This window comes from Lemur catta, chromosome 2 (assembly GCF_020740605.2).
Source record: "Lemur catta isolate mLemCat1 chromosome 2, mLemCat1.pri, whole genome shotgun sequence".
Lineage (NCBI taxonomy): Eukaryota > Metazoa > Chordata > Mammalia > Primates > Lemuridae > Lemur > Lemur catta.
This window is the reverse complement of record NC_059129.1, coordinates 75,412,610-75,435,839: the sequence shown is the minus strand read 5'-3', so window position 1 is coordinate 75,435,839 and position 23,230 is coordinate 75,412,610. Positions and strand designations below refer to the sequence as shown.

Genomic DNA, 23,230 nt, shown 5'->3' with positions numbered 1-23,230 from the left:
CTCCTGGGCTCAGGCGATCCTTCTGCCTCAGCCTCCCGAGTAGCTGGGACTACAGGCATGCGCCACCATGCCTGGCTAATTTTTTATGTATATATTTTTAGTTGTCCACCTAATTTCTTTCTATTTTTTTAGTAGAAATGGGGTCTCGCTCTTGCTCAGGCTGGTCTTGAACTCCTGAGCTCAAACGATCCTCCTGCCTCGGCCTCCAAAGTGCTAGGATTACAGGTGTGAGCCACTGTGCCTGGCCCTGTGGCCACTACTATTAGAACAGTGGCTATGTGACTATACAAAAACAGTGTTTTATATGGAAAAGACCATATATTTCCTTAAATACGAAGCCCTACTTTATTCTTATTAATTATTTATTTATTTGATCTACCCTGTTTTATAGCTGAGGCATACTTAATGAAGCCCTTTTCAAATCAGTTGCGTCCTAAGCAATTTTTATAACTTGGTAATTCAATAAGATTCAATAAAACTTCATGATGGAAGTTATTTTTTTTTTGTTTATTTGTAGAAATGAGATACATGCCATATGTAAAACTTTGTGTATATAAATTTGTATATAAAATTATATTCCAACTCTAATAGTCAAATTGGTCCTGGGATGATGGCTATTTATCATGACAAAGTTGTTTTTAATCTTTATTTTAGGTTAAAAAATATGAATATTTGATAGTACTGTTTAAAATCTTAGCATATTAATGATTGGTACTGATTTTATTTTAAAATATAATGTCTTTTAAACTGACATTCATATTTAAATTATGGTATGTTATTTAAGATTATGGTAGGTGGCAGTGCAGTCAAAGTTGTCTAGCAACTTTGGAGCTAGACAGGTTTAATTCTATCACTGTTATGGATTGAATCATGTTCCTCTACAAGACAGATTGAAATCCTAACTCCTAGTACCCGTGAATGTGACCTTATTTGGAAATAGGGTTTTTGCAGATGAGGCCATTAGGGTAGGCCCATATCTGGTATATCTGGTATGCTTATAAGAGGAAACAGACACAGAGGGAAGGCAGAAATGTAGAAAGAATGCCATGTAATAACAGAGGCAGAGATGGAGCGATGCAGTTGCAAGCCAAAGAACTCGAAGAATTGTTGGCCACTGCCAGAAGCAAGGAGGAGGCAACAAAAGTTTTTACGCAGAGCCTCAAAGGGAGTATGGCCCTGCTGACACTTTGAGTTTGTACTTCTGGCCTCCAGAACTGTGAAAGACTATATTTCTCTTGTACTAAGACATCCATTTTGTGGTAATTTGTTACAGCAGTCCTAGAAAACTGATGTAGTCACATATTAGCTTTGGTCTTGGGCATTTAACCTCTGAATCTCACTTTTGTCATCTGTAAAAGACTAAGAACAGTTCTGGCATGGAGTGGGTATTTGGGAAATGATTACTGGCTTTGCTGTTGCTGTCCTTTTCCAAAGACAATCTACATTTATGTATTACCCAATTCATTTATCATTTCCAAGTTTGAGACTGTGACTTACTGATTAGATTAGAAATAAGAGCCTTGCCTTATGGTACCTGTTTAGATTTTCTAATTTATAGAAACACAATAAATTTCATATGACCCACAGAATTTTTTAGGATATAAAAGATTAAACTTTTTTGTAGTTATAAATTTAGAACTAAGCTTTTAATGATATTTTTGAACTTATCTCCAAAATAAAATGATCTAGAGTGACTATGAGTTTTCTGAAAAGTCATTTCAACTGCTAACTTTTACAAGGTTCTAAATAATTTAAATATGGTTATTTATTTCTTCTACTCCCTTTATCAGATTACCAAATCCTAGTTTTATCATTGCTTTTTAGAGCAATTAGGTTAATCTGGTGCTTTCCTGTTTATCTGTAATTGAGGGGGAGGAGGGTATTTTGCTACATTGATGTATTATCTGTTTAATAAAAAGAAAGCATTTTACAGACTTTAAATGTATAACCTGTCATGGGATTAATTTTAAAAAACTTAAAAAATGTTCAGTACTCCAGGATATCCTGCTGCCTTATTGTACCTCTTTTACTTCTCTTACTCTCAAAATCCATACCCACCTTCTCTCATATCAGGTTCTAGATTATACAAATTAGTTAGTCTACACTAAGTAACCTCTGTGGAAAATTTAGTGGTATTACTAATTTTTGAGTCTTGGGTAGAAAGGAAAGTGTAACTTACATTACTTCCTCTTAGGCAAGAACATGGACAGCTGCTCAGTTCTTACAGCCTTCTCTTTTTGCCTGACAATGCAGAAAAATTTGCTACTGTGGTGTCACACTAGTGGCACTAGTATGACTCATAAAACTAACATTTTCTGCTCTGATCATCTAGAGGGGGGTTAATGTCTTGATCTTCCTAGCCCCAGCTGATGTCTGCAATACCTGCTGTCACCTGAACGAGCTTCTTTGACACTTTGACACTTCTGTACTTCATGCGAGGTATCAGTGTCACTATGAAGGGTGCTATCTCTTGAACTTTTCAGTGCTGCCATTACCAGGAATTCTAGAGTTTTGGAATGGCCCTCTCCACGTTTTGTCACCTGGGCTACAAAGCCATACTACTCTACCCTATAGTGGCTCAAAGTCACGAAAGCTGTCCCTTTAGCTTCTAGTCTGCAGTATAATTCACTGTGGTTTTTTTTTTTTACCTAAATTTTTCTTATTACTGATTACAATTGTTTTATAGGTGTATACTATAAGAAAATTAGATAACTTGAGAACCCCTGATTGATTCTCAGATTTTTATTTCTAATTCATAATTTTATTTAAAATCCTAAATTCATGTACACTTTGGGTCTATTCATGTTCTAAGTCCTCAATTGGATATAGTCTTTCTTTGTACTGTCTCCCTATAGATAACATCTTCTCAACAGTTCTCATGGAGAAATTTGCAGACTACTAGACTAGGTTGTGTTTCCATGTGTTTTACTTCTTGTATCAAAATATCTATTCCATTTTAATAACTATTTTATGTATTAGACACTGAACTCTAGGAGGTCAGGTACTAGGCTGAATCCTCAATGCCTGGAATATATGGGCACTCACTAAATAGTAGGTAAATGAAGAGTATATCATGATGGGACACTCAGGAAGAAATGAAAGTCCCATTTCCTAGATTTTCTTTTAATCTGTTTATTTGCAAATATTTGATTATGTTACAGTCTTCAAAAATCTCTCCAATTCTTTATTTCCTGCAGGACATTTTAACACTCAGGGTTACCTAGCTTTCAGAGACTTTATTGTTAGCAGCAGTAACCAACTCTGGCTAGTTTAGACAGGAAAGGAATTTATTAGAGGAGAATTGGCTAGCTTTCACACAAAATGGGTGGGAAGTCCAAAGGATGAGGTTTGGAGACAGGTGAAAAACAAGGGAGATTTGAAAGCACAAACAATCTGGTCCACATGCCACAGCTGCTGCAGAGTTCTCCCTGCTCAACTACTGCTGTAGCTCCTAATTTAATCACACCCACTCTTGTCTTTGTCTCCCAAGATTCAGTGATTTATATGGGAGTATCTGCTGAGTCTAGATCTTGTGCCTTTGTACTAGCTACCTACCATGAGGTTAGGGAGAGAAAGGACCCAACTCTTCCTTTGGCTTCTGAAGTAGGAGGTGGGGCCTTCAAAACTCTCACAGTGGAGAATTCCACAATACTTGCATTTGCGTTTGGATGCTAGGCAACTTAACAACAACAATAAAACAAATTGTAATTATCCATCAGAGGTTTCTCTTCATTCTTACAATCTGAAGATTCTGAGTTTGTATATCAGAAAGGACATGTCTATTTCATGAGAGAGCATAGTGTTGGAGATAGGCAGGGCTGGGTTCTTTCTCAGAATTACTAGTTGGGTGATCTTGGGAAAATTACTAAACCTTCCTAAGTGACAGTTGCCTAGTTTAAAATAAGGAAAATACTTTGTTGGGCTCTTATACTTTTAAAATGAGATGATACGTATTAAGTGCTTATGATGCCTGGCAGTTAGTACACATTCAGTAAACAGTCAGTGAAATGTTGGAAGATAGGAGACATGAAAGGTTTCAGGAGTTTTGCAGGGCTTTGCCTTAAAGGAATCTGTGAACATGTTAGTTCAGAGACCAAAAGCTGCCTAGCCACAGGAGGGCACCTCACTGGTCAGAGACATACACAAAGCAGCGCCTGGAGGCCAGTGCCTGATGCTTGTGTAAGACAGAGCTCGACATGGGGTCACAGGTTAAGGACTGATCAAAGAATGCCAGCCCAGCGGACACCTGCAGCTAAAGCCAGTTAGCCTCAAGGACAGTTGATGCTTCACTCCTGACTACTTGTCTCAGTTAATAAGAAACTAGATAAAGAAATATGTACCCTCTATATTTCTATTTAGGTTTTCTGCTAATTGACAATTTTATCTTTAACTTGTACACTCAGCTAGATCTATTCTTACCTTAGGGCTCAGAAGTTTATCTTAGAAAAATTTTGTAACAGTTTGCTCACGTAGATAGAGTTAAATAAGGGACCTCTAGAAACTTTGGGGGAGCCTTAAAACCTAAATGAATTATCTGTACACATAAATCTGTAACCACTGCAACTAATTGCTGAACCAATAAATACTGATGTGGGACTTCATTCAGGGCCTCACAGCTCATAGGAATACTGGAGGACCCCTGACTCCCCCATCACTTTAAACTATACTTTGTTTCTGTCTCGGTTATTTCTCTGTCTCTATTGTTTCTCTATCTCTATTATTTCCAAATCTCTTGGAACGATCCTGCCTGGGACCTGTTTTGCTGGGAGCATAGCTAACTCCCAACAATGAAACACTGTGTAATTATGGTACCAGTCTACCTTCTTAGCCTTGTCTCATTTCCTTCCAACATGAAAACTCTCCATAAATCCAAAATATTTATGCTCATTGTTCTTAAATGTATGTTGTGCTTTCCACTTTCTTTTTTCTCCACATGCCCCTTTTTTCTCTTTTTTCCATCTTTCTTTTATATATGGCTCTGTTCAAATCCTCGTTTCTTCTCAGTAAGAAAGTCCCTTTATGCTATCACTTAGAATTTTAATAGTTTTCTTTGTATTCATATGCTATCTTTGATAAAGTAGTCTACTAGAGGGCAAAAGGAACTGACTATTCTTGAGGCAAAGGCAATTTAGTTGAAGGAATATTGACTTGGAGTCAGAAATTCTTGGTCCTAGCCTAGCACCAGCTATTGCTTTTTGTGTGACCTTGGGCAAGATTCTGAATGTGTTGTTTTTATATAAAATGGAGGTAACACTATAGGATTTTGGTGAGGATCAGATGATATATGTATATGAAAGAAAGGGCTATGTAAACTGTTTAATGTATGATTGCTTTTGTATGTATCTTGAACCTTAGGTCATGCTTTTCATATAGAAAGGCTTAATATGTTAAGGATAATGATTGTTTTAGACAGTTTTTTCAGATTTTCCTGGAATCAGAAGACATGTAATTTTTTTATAATACATTTTAAAAAATTGTAATCAGCAGATTGTGATGAAAGTATAATAACTATCCTTTGATTTTGTTCAAGTGTAATTTAGTATTCAGTGATTATTCTTGATTCCAGTAAAATGTTCAGTTTTATTATCCTGTGGCATAATTTATTAGATTTCAAATTATTTTTATTCAGTTAAATAAAACATATATCTCCTTGCTTAATCACAACTGATGATCTCTTTCAGACTTTGCCCTAGCAACTAATTCTAAAGAATGATTTGAGAGGTTTTTGTTCAAAAGTATACAATATGGAAATAGGCCCAGTTGTCAACTTTAAAAAAAAAATCCTTAGTGTTAAGAAAGAGGGAGAAAATGTACAGAGACTTAAAAATGTAGTTCTTCTAAATCGTCTCAGCTTTCATCCCTTCAATGTCATAAAACATGATGTTTAAGTGAACTGTTGTGGATGAATAGACCCTGGATGCAAAGTTGTGGCCTAGTAGGTCTAGTGAAAAATTACATAGATTTTGCCTCTCTTCATTTAGGAGTCCTGTGTTATTAGTTTGTTTTAGTTATGTACCTTGATTCTTTGCAGTGAAAGAAAATTTTCTCTAAACAAATTCACTAGTAAACAAATAAGCTTTGATGGAAAGTATTTTTAAGGAGAATCTATCAGAATTTGACAAAACCAAGAAATTGAACACCGATGTAAAGTTTATATGTTCAGTTTTTTTTTTCAGAAATAAAGGTGAATAATTTTTTATGTTATTAAGTTATGGATAATTCGTACTGTTCAACATAAAATTCTTACTTATCAAGAAAATGAGAAGGGAGAAAATATTTGCAAATGGCATAGTGATAAAAGATGATTATCCAGAATATACAAAGAACTCTTAATACTCAACAATAAGAAAATGAACAACCTTATAAAAAATGAGCACAAGACTTGAATATACACCTCACCAAAGAGAACATACAGTGTCTTAATCAGCTCGTGCTGCTATAACAAAATACCATAGACTGGGTGGCTTGAACAGCAGACATTTATTTCTCATAATTCTGGAGGCTGGGAAGTCCAAGATCAAGGTACTGGTAGATTCTATTCATAGTGAGGGCCCTCTTACTGGCCTGTAGATGGCTGTCTTCTTGCTTTATCCTCACATGATAGAGATTGAGACAGATCTGGTTTTTCTTCTTCTTATAAGGACATTAATCCTGTGATGGAGGCTCCACCCTCATGACTTCATGTAACTCTAATTACCTTTCAGAGGCCCCACTGCCAAATACCATCACACTGGGAGTTAGGGTTTCAACATATGAATTTTTGGAGAACAGAAACATTCAGTCTATAACATGCAGATGGCAAGTAAGCATATAAAACATGCTCAATATCATCCATCATTATGTCAGGTTTTAGTCTGAAATGTCAGTTCTTGGTGCACCCATGGCTGAAGAATGACCAGACATGCCAAAGTTAGGCAAGCATGAAAATGAGGTTTATTGAGGAGAGAAAGATAGGATTATAGGGCAAGAGCAAGATATAGGTTTACAGAGTGTGATACGTAGGCCACAGATGAGGACCAGACCCATTGTCTCAGCAAAGGGAGAGCAAAAGGAAGGATGCAAAAAGGGCCTGGTTATGGTCAACATCTTGTTTTTTAGTGCCTGGATTGAGACCTCCCTCATGGCTCAGACGTGACCATGGAACCACTTTGATTGGACAGTTGGGAGTTGCATGACCTGAGTCTTACTGCACATGCAGATCTTCCATGAGCCTCTCTGAAAGCCCTTTGTTGGGGGGTGAATTTTAGCAGCACCCACTTTCATCCCTAGGAGACCCGGAATCCCTTGCTATCTACCTAACAATTAAGGAATTAAAAATTAAAGCAACCATGAGATACCACTACATACCTAGCAGAGTGTTAAAAATCCAAAACACTGACAACAAATGCTGATGAGAATGTGGATCAACAGGAGCTATCATTCAATCATGGTGGGTATGCAAAATGGTACAGCCCCTTTGAAAGACAGTTTGACAATTTGTTACAAAAGTAAACATACTCTTACAATATGATCCAGTAAATTGTACTCTTTGTATTTACCCAAGTGAGTTGAAAACTTACCTCCATACAAAAACCTGCACATGGATGTTTATATAAACTTTATTCATAATTGTCATAACTTGGAAGTAACCAAGATATCCTTTAGTAGGTAAGTGGATAAATAAACATCCAGACGGTGGAATATTATTCAGTGCTAAAAAGAAATGATCAATGAACCCATGAAAAGACACAGAACCCTAAATCATATTACTAAGTGAAAAAAGCTTATCTGAAGTGGCTACATATTCTATGATTCCAACTATATGACATTCTGGAAAAGGCATCTCTATGGAGACACTAAAAAGATTAGTCATTGCCAGGAGTTAGCAAGTAGAGAGGGATGAGGATTTTTAGTATACAGAGGATTTTTACAGCAGTGGGACTATTCTGTGTTATATTATAGTGGTAGATAGATGTCATTATACATTTGCCAAAACCCATAGAATATACAGCACCAAGAGTGAACCCTAATGTAAACTCTGGACGTTGGGTGATGATGTGTCAGTGTAGGTTCATCGATTATAACAAGTGTACCACTGTGGTATGAGATGTTGACAGTGGGGGAAGTTTTGCATGGGTGCAGGGCAGAGGGTATGTGTGAACTCTGTACTTTCTGTTCAGTTTTGCTGTGATCCTAAAAGTATAAAAAATAAAGTCTATGTACAAATTTTCATGTTCATAATATGAAATTTAGTTATCAGGCCAAGTCTTGTGACATCAACCAGTATACTGCCATTCAGTTCTGATACTAAGCACCCGGTATCAAATTCCACAGGTTTAAGGGCATAGTATCTAACAAAACTGCCCCTGCTTCAGACCCCAACTGCAAGTCAAGTCCCCAGGCCACTCACCCATCTTTCCAACTGACTTCAAATCCAGGGAGTTTGTTCCCAAGACCCTCCTTGCTATCTCCTTATGAGACTTGCTTCACCTCAGGTGCTGGTTGCAAGTTTGGGGATCTCCGGGTCATCCACACTTCTGACCAACTGGCTGTGTATTCAGCGGGGGTTCGTGGAAAAGACACATATGGTGGGGTTTGGGAGATTCCTCAGCGCAGAGCTTTCCTACCCTTTCCCTGTATATGCAGAGCACATCACCTTCCTGGCATATCGATAAGTTCACCAACCAGAAGGCTCTCCTTCACTTTATTGTTCAGAGTTTTTATTGGAACTTCATGATGTAGGCATGATTGATTGAACATTGGCTAACTGGTTGAACAAAATTTCCAGTCCTATTCTCCTCCCCAGAGATTGGGCTGGGCCAAAGCCTCTAGTCATACCATTGGTCTTTCTGGGTCTTTCTGGTGACCAGCTGCCTTCCTGAGCCGTCTCATTAACATAAACACTGATGTGAATCAAGGGGCTTATGAATAACAAAGACACTCCTATCACCTGGGAAATTCCAAGGGTAAAAACTTCCTGCCAGGAGCCCAAGATGAAGACAAGACAAATTCAACACCAGGTTTTGAAAAAATAGTAGCCCTTGAAAACCTAAGAGTTTATTTTTTTTGCATTTGAAAGTCTACCATGGATAGCTAGGGTGACTGAGAAGTATTTAAGATTCAAAGATTTAAGAAGAAATGATGATTTATTATTCTAGTATTTTAATAGTTTAGACTTTATAGCTATTTAAATCTTTATACATCATGCAGTTTTGAATTTTCCTTTTATGATTTTATGCATAAATTTTTTTTTTTGGTAAAAAGGAGAGAGGACTTTACTTGGAAAGATCAACCAGTAAAACAACAGAGGAATGACCCTTTATAGTTTTTACTACCTCACACTGTCTAAATAAACAGATGACCTTAAAAACAGTTTTGTCTGGGCTTTAGCTTGCTTCATTGGACTTATTTTCCTTTTTAATAGCAAGGTATTTCAGAGCGTTTTAGGTATCTACTTTGTTCAAGGAAATGCTTATATTTTTTTCTTGCAGATTGATTATACCGGAACAGAGCCTTCTAGTCCCTGCAATAAATGTTTGTCTCCTGATGTGACACCTTGCTTTTGTACCATCAACTTCACATTGGAACAGTCATTTGAGGTCTGTGTTTCCAAGTAATGTGTTAGGAAAAAAACATACTTTTGAAAATACTGATGTTATACTAAATGTTTTTTACTAGGTGTTTTTGTAGAGAAGTCACTTTAATTTATTGGAATCCATACACTTTTGAGGAAGATTGTTTTATGTTTGGCTGTTGCATTTTGCTGTCTGATAATTAAATACATTTATTTGAATGGTTTAGTTAGTACTTTGCAGATAAAATTGAAGGCAACATCGTATTTTATCCTTTCACTGGAAAATTTTATAACCGTACAAATCAATTTTGTATCAGCTTTATGTCTGTGTATACTTTTATTTTTTAAATTATTGCTCAAATTGTTTTATATACTTTTAGTACTAAAACAAATTTTACCTTAGAAAATAAATACTAATTTTCCCATCATTTAATTGAATTTTTATGAGATATGAAGAATTATAAAAAATGCACACACTTATTAAAACCTTATTGATTTTATTTTGATACGTAGTTAGAAATCCATCTGTGTGTGCATGTGTGTATGTCTTTTGTGTTCACACTGATCTGCCGTTCTTCTTGGTAACTGAACATATGATAAAGGACATAAAGATTCAGAATAGGCATGAAAAACCAGTTTGTACTCTCTTCTACCTGAAAGTTGTTACTCAGGAAGTAAAACTGCTTTAATACATACCAACTTTTTAGATTTTCTACTCTTGAGATTTTCTAAAGGCAGTGATGACTTTGTTCATCTCTGGTAGATGGTTGCCATCTAGTGGCTATAGATGCTCCTTCATGGAGATAAAGGGCAGGATAATGCTGCCTTTGGAAGAAAACATGGAAACACATTTGGTAGACGACAGAAATTTAATTATTTAACTTTGTTTCAGCAGAGATAAAATAAAAATGTAAAGCATCTTTAAAAGTCCATTGTTTTTCAATGTGATGGGCAAACTCTAAAGATACAGTAAGTTTTGCTTTTGTCAAAAAAGGCAAAATTGAAGTACTGAGATACTTGTAATGAGTTAGCAGCTCCATTAGTCCCCTTCCCCATTCAGAAAACACTTATTCCAGAAATTCTCTTCTGTAGAGGTGATCAACCTCATATTCTTTTTCTTGTGAGTTCTGTTTCTTCACAAGCCCAAATTTTAAATTGGACTAAAGCCTTTTCAGGGAACTTCGGGTAGGTTATTTTAACTCAGAATTCATTGAAAGGATTGCTGTTTCAATTTGCAAATTGAATTTACTGTATGGATTCTTAATTGAGATAATACTTTTTTTAAAAAGCATATTCATTGTCTCTGTGTGATGTAATTTTGATACTCCCTGCTCCCCCCAAAAGGTTTTCATGTAAACATTTCCTTTATATAGAGTGGGAAAATTTGCATGGTTTGACACTTGAAAATCAAGCTTTAAGTAAATGATGCCGTATATGAAGGTAGCAAGTCAAAGGATACTTATAATGTTACTGAATTCCTTTTAATTTAGGATAAGAATATAGAAAATAGAGCTCGTGACCAGAAAGAAGAAAATAGCTTAATGTTTTTGCTACCTCTAAAAATTTTAGTCATTCCGGATGGCTTCTTAGCATCTTCTAAATATTTATAGTGTATGTATGTTACCCTTCTTTCCCAAGTTATTTTGAAGTTGGCTCCGCTAAATAAATATATAAAAATACTTTTCTTGATTTAATTATAAAGTGACTCATTATCTTAGATACTTTACTAATTACTAGTTTAATTGCTAATATTATATTGTGTGCTATTGAGAAATTTATTATATCCCAGTTCAAGTTCAGAATTTACTTAGACAAAAAATGAAAGTTTGATTATTATCCCTCTGAAAAGTTGGTGCTAGTTGGGTGAAGATCAGTCTGAATTGGAGAAAATTTTAAATTGAAAGTAGCTCAGAGTAGGCTAATAGATTCAGTGAAGATTTGGTTTTTTTGGATTTTTTTTTTTGAGACAGGGTCTTGTTCTGTTGCTTGGGCTAGAGTGCAGTGGCATCATAATAGCTCACTACAACCTCAAACGTCTAGCAACAGGCGATCCTCCTGCCTCAGCCTCCCAAGTAGCTGGGATTACAGGCACATGCCACCATACCTGGTTAATTTTTCTACTTTCTGTAGAGACGGAGTCTCCCTCTTGCTCAGGCTGGTCTTGAACTCCTGGGCTCAAGGAATCCTCTCCCCTTGGCCTCCCAAAGTTCTAGGATTACAGGCATGAGGCACTGTGCTAGGCCAGAAGGTTGTTTTTTAGTATAAATAGTACTTCTTTGAAGTCATTAAGGATAGTTTCAAAGTTTACTTTTGAACTTTTATGACATACTTCTTTAACCTTATTTATAATTGTACCATTTTAGATTGCTAAGTGCTGACAGAATTCACTACACCTGTCATCACAAATTGTAAACTAGTAAAGTCTAAATTACATAGCTTTTATGTATACATGAAACAAGTTTATACATAATAGTTTTTATATGAAAATTTTTTCTCTCTGTTTCTCTAGGGCAATGTGTTTATGTATTATGCACTATCTAATTTCTATCAAAACCATCGTCGTTATGTGAAATCTCGAGATGATAGTCAACTAAATGGAGATTCTAGTGCTTTGCTTGTAAGTAAAATGATGAAATAGGAAAATGTGTTATCTCTGAAATAAGAACATGTAGTAACTGTTCGGTTAGACTTGTTAAAGTATTGTATGTTAGGATGAAATTAAAGTGTTACTTGTCATTTATAGTTTGTATAGTGAGGGTTTGTAGTTAAAATTTTTTTTTCCCGGAATTTGCACAGATAATGACTTCCTGCAGCCAGAGGATGCATTACTACCTGCTTGTTTTTAGTAGTGTCATTGGGATTTTTTCTTCTTTAATTTGTTTGTAATAGAATTTTGATGAGTCTAACATTCTGGTTTGTAAATATGATCTGCTTGAGTTTATTCATTATTACTGCACTAGGTAAGAGAACATGTAAACTAGCTGCTTTTAATTTCTGGGGTTGTGTTTTAAAATTGAACATACCTCCCCATTGTGGGAAACCTGAGCAATAAAGTTCAAAAGGTGGATTACTGAAAAACTGTCTGAAGAGCTTTTTGAAACAATTGATTCCAGAATTCCTTTTAGTCTAATATGTCGGTATTTGTAAGGTTGGAACTCTATAATATCTGTTTTTAATAAGCTCTCATTCTGATGCCCATCCTGGTTTGGGAATCTGTAGACTAGGGGATCTTAGTTTCTTGACTGTTGTTCAACTTTCCATAGTAGTGGTTAGTATCTAAGTATTTTATATTATTGTTGCCAATGCAGTGAACAGATGATCTGAGCTGTGCATAATCCTCCAGGCTTATCACATATTATTTCTCTATCTTGTCATGCTCCAGCTACGTTCAACTTTACTTCCTCAGGAATAACAAGTTCTTTCTTAGTGGCATGTGCTGTTCTCTTTGCTTAAAACTCTCTTCTGCTTGCTCTTCACACAGCTGGCTCCTACCCTTTTTTAGGTCTCACATGATACTTCCTCCAGAGTCAAGCTTTTCATTACCATAGATTCTAAAGCAGCTCTTCCCATCCTGTCCCCATTAATCCCTCACATAGCATATTTATAACACTGTGATTTGTAATTATATATTTGTTTAGTTATTTATTATCTGTCTTTGCAACTGTGCTGTAAGCTCATGAGAGCAGGGAGCATGACTTTCTTTAATCACTATTTACCAAGCACCTGCCTGGTACTTAGTACATGGAAGGCATTTGATAAATATTTGTTGAATGAATATAGACATCTTTATCATGGCTCTTATTTTGTATAATAGTTAGTTATGTATTGATCTGTTTCCTCTGTTACATTGTGAGTTGCGTAAAAGCAGGGGTTGATTCTGTTTCTCGTACCTTGCATGACACATAGTACATATTAGGTACTCATTAAATAGCTTTCCTAAGCCAGTTAATGCAAAGTACCTAGCATTGTTTATTTTAGTACCTGACACATAGGCAGTAAATAATACTTTTCCTTTCTTTCAACACTACTTAAGAATTTGGTGGCTAGAAAATATACTTAACCCTACTGTGAGTTTATTTACATTTTATAACCTTTCTTTTTGAAATCGCAGTTTTCATCAAAACCTTCAGAAAGTAATAAGCCAGTTATATATTGTCTCTTTTCGTGGTCTCAGAGTACTAACTTTATCAATATAGATGGCTTAGGGACCAAAAAGCTGAAAGGTCAAAATATTGAAGAGACGTTATGAGAAGTCCCTGCCGTATGTTTCCTTACTTAGCCTTCTCCTGTTTTTTCCATTCACACAAATGCTTTTTCCAGTTAAAACAGAAAATGTAGATACAAGTCAAGATTAGCTGGTAATGAAATAGTCTTAAGAGGTCTAATTAGGGTCTAGTTAATTTCAAATTGAGATTACCGTGGTCTATTTATGTATTTTGAGACATGGCTTAATGTGGCCTGAGAGTTGAAGAACAACTCACATATACCTAACCTCAGACTTGGTATGATCTTCAGTTGAAACCCGTAACTGCCCCATCTCCTTGAGATCTTAAGTAGGGACTGAGTCAAAACCAAATCTGCAGGACAAGCAAATGTTCTGTCTTGATAGCATTTTTGTTTTCCTTTGACCTGGATGCACAATTTAAAAAGTGGTATATTCTAGGAATCTTCATTAGACTCCTTCCTTCCTTCCTTTCTTAGACATGAGATTTAATCCAAAATTACTAGTTGGACATACTCATTTTATAAGTGAGGCCCAGTTTAATCAAGGGACTTGCCGAAGGAACTAGAGCCTCTAGTCTCTTTAAGTTTAAATTTTTTTTATTGGACTAACAATAGACAATTTCTCAATTTTTCTTGGGCGAAAAACTCTTTGTGGTTATGGTTTCTATGTTATAAAAATCAAAAAGATGTTAATTTGATCTATGCATATATGATAAAACATGAAGTAAAGGTTACATTAAAAAGGTAAATAGTAATGTTAAGGAATACACATTTTGAGTATTTAAATATGGTGTATTTATAGCCTGTTTACATTACAGACTTATGCATTACAAGTGAGAAAAATATAGAGGTTGAATTTTTAATTAGTAATTTAGGGATAGCTCATAGTTCTCTCCAGATGCCTGGGTAATAATTTCTCTCTTCTTGTCCTTCTAAAACCTAGAATCCCAGTAAGGAATGTGAACCTTATCGAAGAAATGAAGACAAACCAATTGCTCCTTGTGGAGCTATTGCCAACAGCATGTTTAATGGTATGATATAGATACAAACATAGACATAGATATAAACATATATAATTAGGATAATTTGTATAATTTTATTATAGATGTGATAGTTTAGTAAACATGAATGAAACTGAGAAATTCAGTAACTTTAAGATAAATAGATCAATTAGGTATTGAATGGGGTAATATAATGCTTCGTCACTTTCTTTTGAGCAGACATATTTAAGAATGGATTTCTGTCTCCGAGAAGAAAGGAGCAGAAACATTTTGATAGCCTTCCTATTTCATATAAGATAAAATAAAAGCCAGGCTGTCTTTTCACTGATTTTATTTATACCATTGAAAAGGAGCTATAGTTGATCATTTAGAGCAGCACTGTCTGATAGAAATTAATGTAAACCATAAATTTGAGCCATGTGGGTAATTTTAAATTTTCTGGTAGTCATATTAAAAACCACTGACATAAACAAGTGAAATTAATTTTAGTAATATATTTTATTTAACTCAGTGTGTTCAAGATATCATTTCAGGCCAGGTACAGTGGCTCCTGCCTATAATTCTAGCACCCTTGGAGGCTGAGGCAGGAGGATCACTTGAGCCCAGGAATTTGACATTGCAGTGAGCTATAATGATTCCTCTGCATTCTACTTGAGGCAATCAAGTGAGACTCTGTCTCAAAAAAAAAAAAGAAAATCATTTCAGCGTATAATAGTATATAAAAGTTATTGAGATATTTTATATTCTTTTTTTGTACTTAGTTTTTGATATGTGATGTATAGCATATACTTATAAAACATATTCTATTTGAACCAACCATATTTCAAGGGCTTAGTGGCCATGTGTGCCTAGCAGCCACCATATTAGTGCAAATAAATGGATAAGTTAGAAGTTATTAGGAATGCATTAGTGGAAGAGAGGAGAGGCAGATTTACCTTGCAGTTATATTTGGGTTAATATTAAAACATTTGATCTTATCACATATCAGTTAGCCATATATAGAAGTGAATTACAACTCTACTGAGGCAAGAGACGTCCATCTGGAGTTATAAAGTTGCCATGATTAATCTACATATGAATAAAGAACAAATGTGTACCATACGCATACTCTGTCACAACCACTTTTAAGAGCAAATACCAGATCCTTATTTCTCCTAGAGTTAAGCAGCTATGGGTTTTCAATAGACATTTAGTAAGATCTTTCTTTTCTTGTGTTTAGATACATTAGAATTGTTTCTTATGGGCAATGATTCTTATCCTACACCTATTACTTTGAAAAAGAAAAGTATTGCTTGGTGGACAGATAAAAATGTAAAATTCAGAAATCCCCCTGGAGAAGAAAGCCTGGAAGAACGATTTAAAGGTAAAACATTACTAATATCCTTTAAAAACATACACTAGAGGTTTTAATGAAATACATTAAATTTTCTTTAGAATGTTAAAAAAGTTTATGCTTTTTAAAACAACAACAAATCTTTTTTCCTCAGCTTCATACCAAGTTAGGTAAATGTTATACTAAAATTCTAAAGAAAATGTATACTTTTAATAATGAATACAATTTTTCTGATGTTTTCTTATAAACATTTCAGCTATAATCTTTTAAAACTGCAGCAAAAGTTCCTTTGGAACAAGCCCCTGTTATTTATTATCTAAATTTATTTTTGTTTCTATGCTGCCTTAATTTCACAGTGTAATATCTCTTAACATTGTATCTTTGCATTAAATAATCTGCCTTTTGATATATACTCAATATCTTACTTTTCTAGTATTCTTTAATTGAGATATTAACCAAGTCTTTGTAATTTTTTGTTAAGTTGTTCCATGAGGAAATGGTTTTCTCTAGATTTTTAGGCTTCTTAGAATATGAATATATTTATACCTTTGAAAAATAAGAAAAATACTCAGATTATGTTGCACATCTTTGTTTTAGTAGAGTGTGAAACTCTTCATTGAATATTTTGTCTCATCCCTTCCCTACTCCTTTTTAAGGTACAACAAAGCCAGTGAACTGGCTTAACCCAGTATACATGCTGGATTCTGACCCAGATAACAATGGCTTCATAAATGAGGATTTTATTGTTTGGATGCGTACTGCAGCCTTACCTAATTTTCGTAAGTTATATCGTCTTATAGAGAGGAAAAGTGATTTACATCCAACATTACCAGCTGGACGCTACTATTTGAATATCACATACAGTATCCTTTTCTGGCTATGTTTCTATTCATAGAGCTTGAAAGGAGTTTAGTCCAACCTTATCTCAGTTATGTGGCATGTTACTTTGTGCTTTAGTTTTGATCTCTGCATTTTTACAAGAGTATGTGTGCATGTATGAGAATGTATCTTTTAATTTGTATCTTCTAGACATGTCTTAAATTGTATATACTTTGTACTAGGGTTTCAGGCATATCATTTAGTGAAATTACTTAAAATGTAGTTGCTTGATTTATAAATAAGCTATGTATTTTTACAGGGAAGATTATAATTGAGCTTAATGCAAAGGCCGGTGAGTATACTTAATACTAAATAAGTGTTGGTGGTACTGGGCTATTTTAATATATATTTTTAGATATTAAAAATCAGATGTGTTAATTCACATCAACATAATTGTTCATAATTATTGATCTGATCATAGTATCAAAACATTTTTATCATTAGCTATATTGTTCCATATTTATAACTTGGGTTCATTTTCAGTGCTGAAAAATATTTATTCCATTCTAAGTATATGTCAACACTGTGTGAGTACTATCCATTCACTATTTAATTCAAGCAGTAACACATCTTCATGTTATAGACAAGAATACAGGAAAATAGAGCATTTAAGTAACTTGCTTGAGGTTATGCAGGTAATAATTAGAAGGCCTTCATAACTAAGTTATTGACGCCATAGGCCATGACTTTACCATCAACTGCCAAACATAGGCTGCATCTTCAGTTAGTTCACTCAGGTAGTCAGACCAGCCCATATCTGCATAGACGTAAAGTCCTTTTTTAGGAGAGAAATATTGGGTAATTTCTTTTATTCTAAACAAAATCCTTACATCTTTTACTCTCTAGCCTATTTTTCACATATGTTGTGAATGAAAAGATTCATAAATATTAGAATTTTAAATGTTTGCTGATCTTGCATTTTTTTATTTTTCATAATCCTGATGAGTCATAAGTATATAGTTTTGCTTTTATAATGGATTAGTAAATGGTTAAATTAATACACCCAATTTCAAAATAAGGTTTTTTTGGACCCTGGTCTCTTAATATTGCACCTGAATACACACAACTGAATATGGCCTGCTAGTGGCAGACTGAAAGTGACCAAGTTTTTGAAAGTAGCCTCACATAGGACCAATTTTGAACAGATAGACCTAGTTCAGGTGCTGGTAGAAAGAACATTATCCTGAGGGGATAGCCAAAATAGAGGGCAGCTCTGTTACAATTAGCATCCCAAAGGATCTAGTAAAGAGTAAGGGCTAATGTCAGCTTGTAGCCTAGAGCACAATAGAGGGACTTCTGTGGAGTGCCGGGAATTCTTAGTTGACAGTTTGCTTTCAGGAAGTCTACAGCAGGGCCCCAGCACTGAAAAAGGAACTGTCAGGACGAATGCGGGATATCTTGCAGTCTCACACATTGAGAAGACAGGAATTTGGGCCTGCAAAACATCAAAGGTTAAATCATCAAAATTGGATGTAAGGTATGAACTAAATATTAGAATTAAGGCAGAAGCCCATTTTTTTAAGGATTGGGATACCTAGTGATTTGATACTGCATCACCCAGAACACGTTGGGTTAGTTAGAACTCTTAAAAAAATCATTCCTGCCTCAGGGTAGAGTTGATTTAAAATGTTAGCAGAACTTAGCCTGCTATTTAGAGTCATAGGGCCCCATCTTTGAGGATGAAATGTTGCTGAAGCTACAGAAACAGATGGAACTTAACCCTTGACTCAAAAGATGCTTTTGAAAAATTTAGAAACTTTTTGCCTAGGGACTTAGTTCTATCTTCTCTACCCTACCTCTTACCAAAATCCTAGAACTGGTCCACATAGATAATTCATCCAATACACTGGTATCCTGTTTCTTAAATATCCTTAACAGTCCACCCTTCATTTCCACTCCATTTTAGCTGTGTCACAGCATGGGTGTTGTCATTGCTCCAAATCAGCAAGTTGAAACATTAGTGTCATGCTTTTTGCCCTTGTGCTCAGAGCCCTCTCATAGTCTCCTAACTACACTTTTGCTACACAGGCTCTTTGAGCTCACAGAGACTTCTAGTCCCTGATTCTTCCATTTTCTCCTGGTCTGTCAACCTCCTCTTCCTGTGTGGGCTTCATTGCTGTTCATTTGAAGTATTTTTTTACATTACTTTCCTTTGAGGCCTTTTGCCCCTCCTGTGTAATGAGAGCAAAAGCACCTGAGAAATGATATAACCCTTAAATTTGGTTGTTTTGTAAAATATTTTGACTTTTACTACTAACATTTAATTTGCTAACTCAGTCTTTCATGATAATATAATTTGATTTGTGATTTACAACATATGAGTAAGGTACCTGTGGATCATAGAATTATACAAATGAATTATAAGCAATTAAATGTCAGCTTTTTAAATCGTGTTTTATACATCAAATAACTAGAGATGGAAAAGTCTTCCTATACCCTCTTCAGATTATCCTGTACATTCTTTTGATGGACGAAAACGGATGATCTTGAGCACTATTTCATGGATGGGAGGAAAAAATCCATTTTTGGGGATTGCTTACATCGCTATTGGATCCATCTCTTTCTTTCTGGGAGTTGTACTGCTAGTAATTAATCATAAATATAGAAATAGTAGTAATACTGCTGACATTACCATTTAATTTTATATTCTGAAAACAAATCTACTGCATGTGCATCAAGGCCAGTCCTGTTCAACTAGCTTTCGAATGCTGATGTCTGGTTAGTATGTCATTTTGAAGTTGGCACATACTTGTTTTTAAAAACAGTCTTTGTCCTTTGCTTCTCCCCTATGGATGACTTATGAAAATATATGACGGGTATAAAAAAATTAGCTATATTGATTATATCAACACTGTAACTGCCGAAATGGCATTCTAATGTTTGTTTTTTATTGGGACAGGCCATATGATGCATAGAGCCTCTTTCATGTGAATGCGTCTACTGCTTCGATGTTTATGCTGTACTGATGATTATATTGACATATAATGCTGTATATGTGTGCCTATTGTGTGAAGAAAGGGATTACAAGATGTATGAGTATAATGACTTGCTAACCTTTCAGGATTCAGAGTTACAGAAAGATGAAGAATGACCAAATCTAAATAAAACACTTCATCATTTTCATGTTGTCATAAGGCTTAAAGTACCATCTTTGTTGAGGTGGTTCATGCATTCAGTTTATCCAGTACAGTTCTTTGTCAAGCTTAGCATTGATTTCAAAGAATATGTAACCTTTGTGTCTGGCATAGGAATTAATAATGCTCATGTCTGAAAAGGTCAGGTAGGTCCCAGGTTGGAGAATTTAAAATTCCTCTTTCCATTTGTTCAAATGTTACAGTCAGGAACCCCAAGTCACATGGAATGTTTTTACTGGAAGTGAATGTGATCACTTCCCTTGAAGCTTACACTTCATAAGGGAAGAAAATACAAGTGAGATGGAAAAACTGCTTGGCAGATCTTCATCTTCTGCCTCAATTAGAAATCAGATGTGATTGTTCAAAGGAGACTATTTTCATTCTTGTGGTATTTAACATTCAGAAAATTAATTCAGCATTGGAAATATCTCAAACTGTTTTTATTTTTCAGGTAAGTGTTTTGACTGAAGTACTAATATTATATTCCAGAAAATTTTGAAAGTAGTAACCTAATTTCCTCTGTGTTTTATTCAATTTTTTGCATATAGGTCAAATATAGATATGTATGCACATTCTCTTTAGTTAAGGTACCAATTTTTTTGGTTGGTTTTCCTAAGACATACTTTAGAAAGATGTTCTATACCTAATTTCTGGAAATTTTGGATTATGTACATGATAAATTATAATATATATGGTTGAAGTAATTTTATTTTTTACTAACTGGAATTATTTTAATATTCCTTATTGAATAAATGCTGTAATTTGTTTGCTATGGAACTTATTAAAGTGAATGTAAACTTATTTTTCCAAATGCATGAAAATGTATGTATTAATCAGAGGTGGCTTAATTGCATTGAAATTGCTTTTTTTTTTTGCTAAAGTAACTCATGTTTGTGTAGAAGAATGCCTGTTTATTCAGTGTTTGTAATGATTTTTTTGAGTTATATTTTAAATCAAAAGGTCTGGGTAATGTATCAATTTTGATTAATATATGTTTTTTTTTTAAGAAACAACAATGTAATAGTTAATAGTAGAAATGTGCCACACTTTTTAAGTTTTGTGTAACATGAAATTCAGTTCAAAGAACTTGTAATTCATAATGATTTTTAACTGGTAAAAATATTACTTGCATGAAGTACTTGATGTATGGTTACCCTGACATTTGAGTACATAGGGCATCTTCTTTGTCTAAAAATATTCTTTGTTTTGTCAGTCCTTCAGAATGTTATTTATTCTGAAATTGTCCCTCTTGTACATGGCAGTTTATTTTCGGGGGTGCAACATTGGGAAGGAGGAATTTCTTCCAGTCTTTCCAGATTGAGTTTGTGCTGTGTAAAGAGGACTCCCATCCTGCATCTCTTTTTCTAATTGGGGGACTGAGGGTGTTGCTAAAGAAAAGTTGAAGAGCCCTTCTAACACTTTTCTCGTGGAGAAGATGGATTTTAAAATGTATTGGGAGTCTTTTCTATTTTACAAGTACACTGATGGCCTAAGTCCCCCTCCGTGCTACCATCTTCTGCCATTTGAGCTCTGAGGGACTCCTGTTGCAAAAATGAAGAATATGGAACATTCATATCACCCCTGTGAAGCGTGGGAGAAGGGAAAACAGTTCTTTTTCTTTCTTAAAAGCTTTATGCTCATCTTTTGGAAACATTGATGTCATATTCATCTTCTAAAGAATCATGTTGCATTTTAAGGCAGCTACATTAAGTAGAAGGCATTGAAGAATGTATTAATATTTAGAACATATTTTGACATATGAAAAGCTTTCCAATAGAAGAAATTATTCAATAAATAAAAGCTAAGAAATTTCATTGAAATCATAAGGTAGTTTCAGAATAAATTGATAAAAATAACTGTGTACTACCTAATAGAGAGTCATTCAACCAAGAGAAGAATTAAGTGAATATTATTTGTTTATTGGTTAGTGACAGAGTCTATTTGTAACCTTGATGATGTTAAAAGATAACATTCTGTTAGTATGTTCTCTAATAAAAATGAATAAAATTAATTTCACTGTGTTTAAGTATCTTGCTAAAATAACAATGCCTAGTGTTGTTACTAATGTTTAACACCAAATTTTAACCCAAGGTCAACGAGTCCAGGTTTGACTTCTCTATGCCTAGATTTGATAAAATGTCATTCATTGTTAAATTAATCACCATATTTATATTTATTGATCTCTCTGACAACATTAACCATCTGTTCTTACCAGAAAGTGGTCAGATTGTCACCTGAGTTATAGACAGACTGGCTAAGTTTGGTATTAGATCCAGGGGAATGTCTAATAAATAGAGAGGCAAGGATAATGAAAATAATGAAGTGGGACACACAGGAAATGAAAAGCCTGACTAGTGAGGAGCAGTGGAAAGGTTGGGTTAATGAGTGCTGTTCAGCCTGCTACCTCCTATCTTTGTGGAAACATTGCCTTAGAATTATTATATAAGACATCTTTGTTGGTTAAGCTGTAAAGTTTTGTTCTTTGTAAACATGGCTGGGGAGGATAGAAGGAATACGGAAGTATTGCCATTACAAGAACAATTTTGATGCTTAAGTGTCTCTTGTAGAGTCTGGATGATCTAGTGAAGTGTTTCAGAACCCCTTTTTAGTACACCATTCAGTAAACATAAAAATCACTTTTCTCCTAATGTCATTTGAAATTTCAAAATAAATATCTTCTCTAAAATCAGACCATGGTGGCCTTATTTCCTTTCATATATCTATAAAATTTATCAAAATAACTGTGTACACAGTTTAAAACATCAGACCGTAAGTTCTAAACGCTTTATGATGAAAAGCAGTAGTCCCTGCCTGAACTTTCCTTACCTCCGAGACACAATCACTTTGACTCCAAAAGTTGTTTCTTCTGTCATTTATCTCAGTATGTCTAAGTAATATGCCTATTCTGTTGCTTGATGCAGTTTTAGATATTATCTTCTTGGTAATGTTACATGATGTTTTAGCTCTCTAACACACATATAGTTACAGCATAATATTTAGTAAATGTGTTAGCTATTTAATTTTGAGTTTATAATTGTTTACTACAGAGCAAAGCAGTGTACCATGATTATTTTTTTTGCATAATTTTATTTTTCCTGGAATTAAT

At 34.7% G+C, this 23,230-nt stretch overlaps 1 protein-coding gene across 2 annotated transcripts in view; it reads left to right on the top strand.

Annotated features, from left to right (window-relative positions):
- TMEM30A (transmembrane protein 30A) overlaps nucleotides 1–23,230 on the top strand; it is a 41,806-nt gene that overhangs the window by 10,584 nt on the left and 7,992 nt on the right. Inside the window, exons 2-7 of one of the 2 annotated variants that reach the window (XM_045543903.1) lie at nucleotides 9,471–9,578; nucleotides 12,063–12,170; nucleotides 14,721–14,808; nucleotides 15,998–16,141; nucleotides 16,768–16,974; nucleotides 19,436–22,813. In XM_045543903.1, the coding sequence (XP_045399859.1) occupies nucleotides 9,471–9,578; nucleotides 12,063–12,170; nucleotides 14,721–14,808; nucleotides 15,998–16,141; nucleotides 16,768–16,974; nucleotides 19,436–19,629 (849 nt within the window). In that variant the 3' untranslated portion in view covers nucleotides 19,630–22,813. Of the gene's footprint in view, nucleotides 1–9,470; nucleotides 9,579–12,062; nucleotides 12,171–14,720; nucleotides 14,809–15,997; nucleotides 16,142–16,767; nucleotides 16,975–19,435; nucleotides 22,814–23,230 lie in introns of those variants that run through there. The other variant, XM_045543904.1, reaches the window with a different exon arrangement.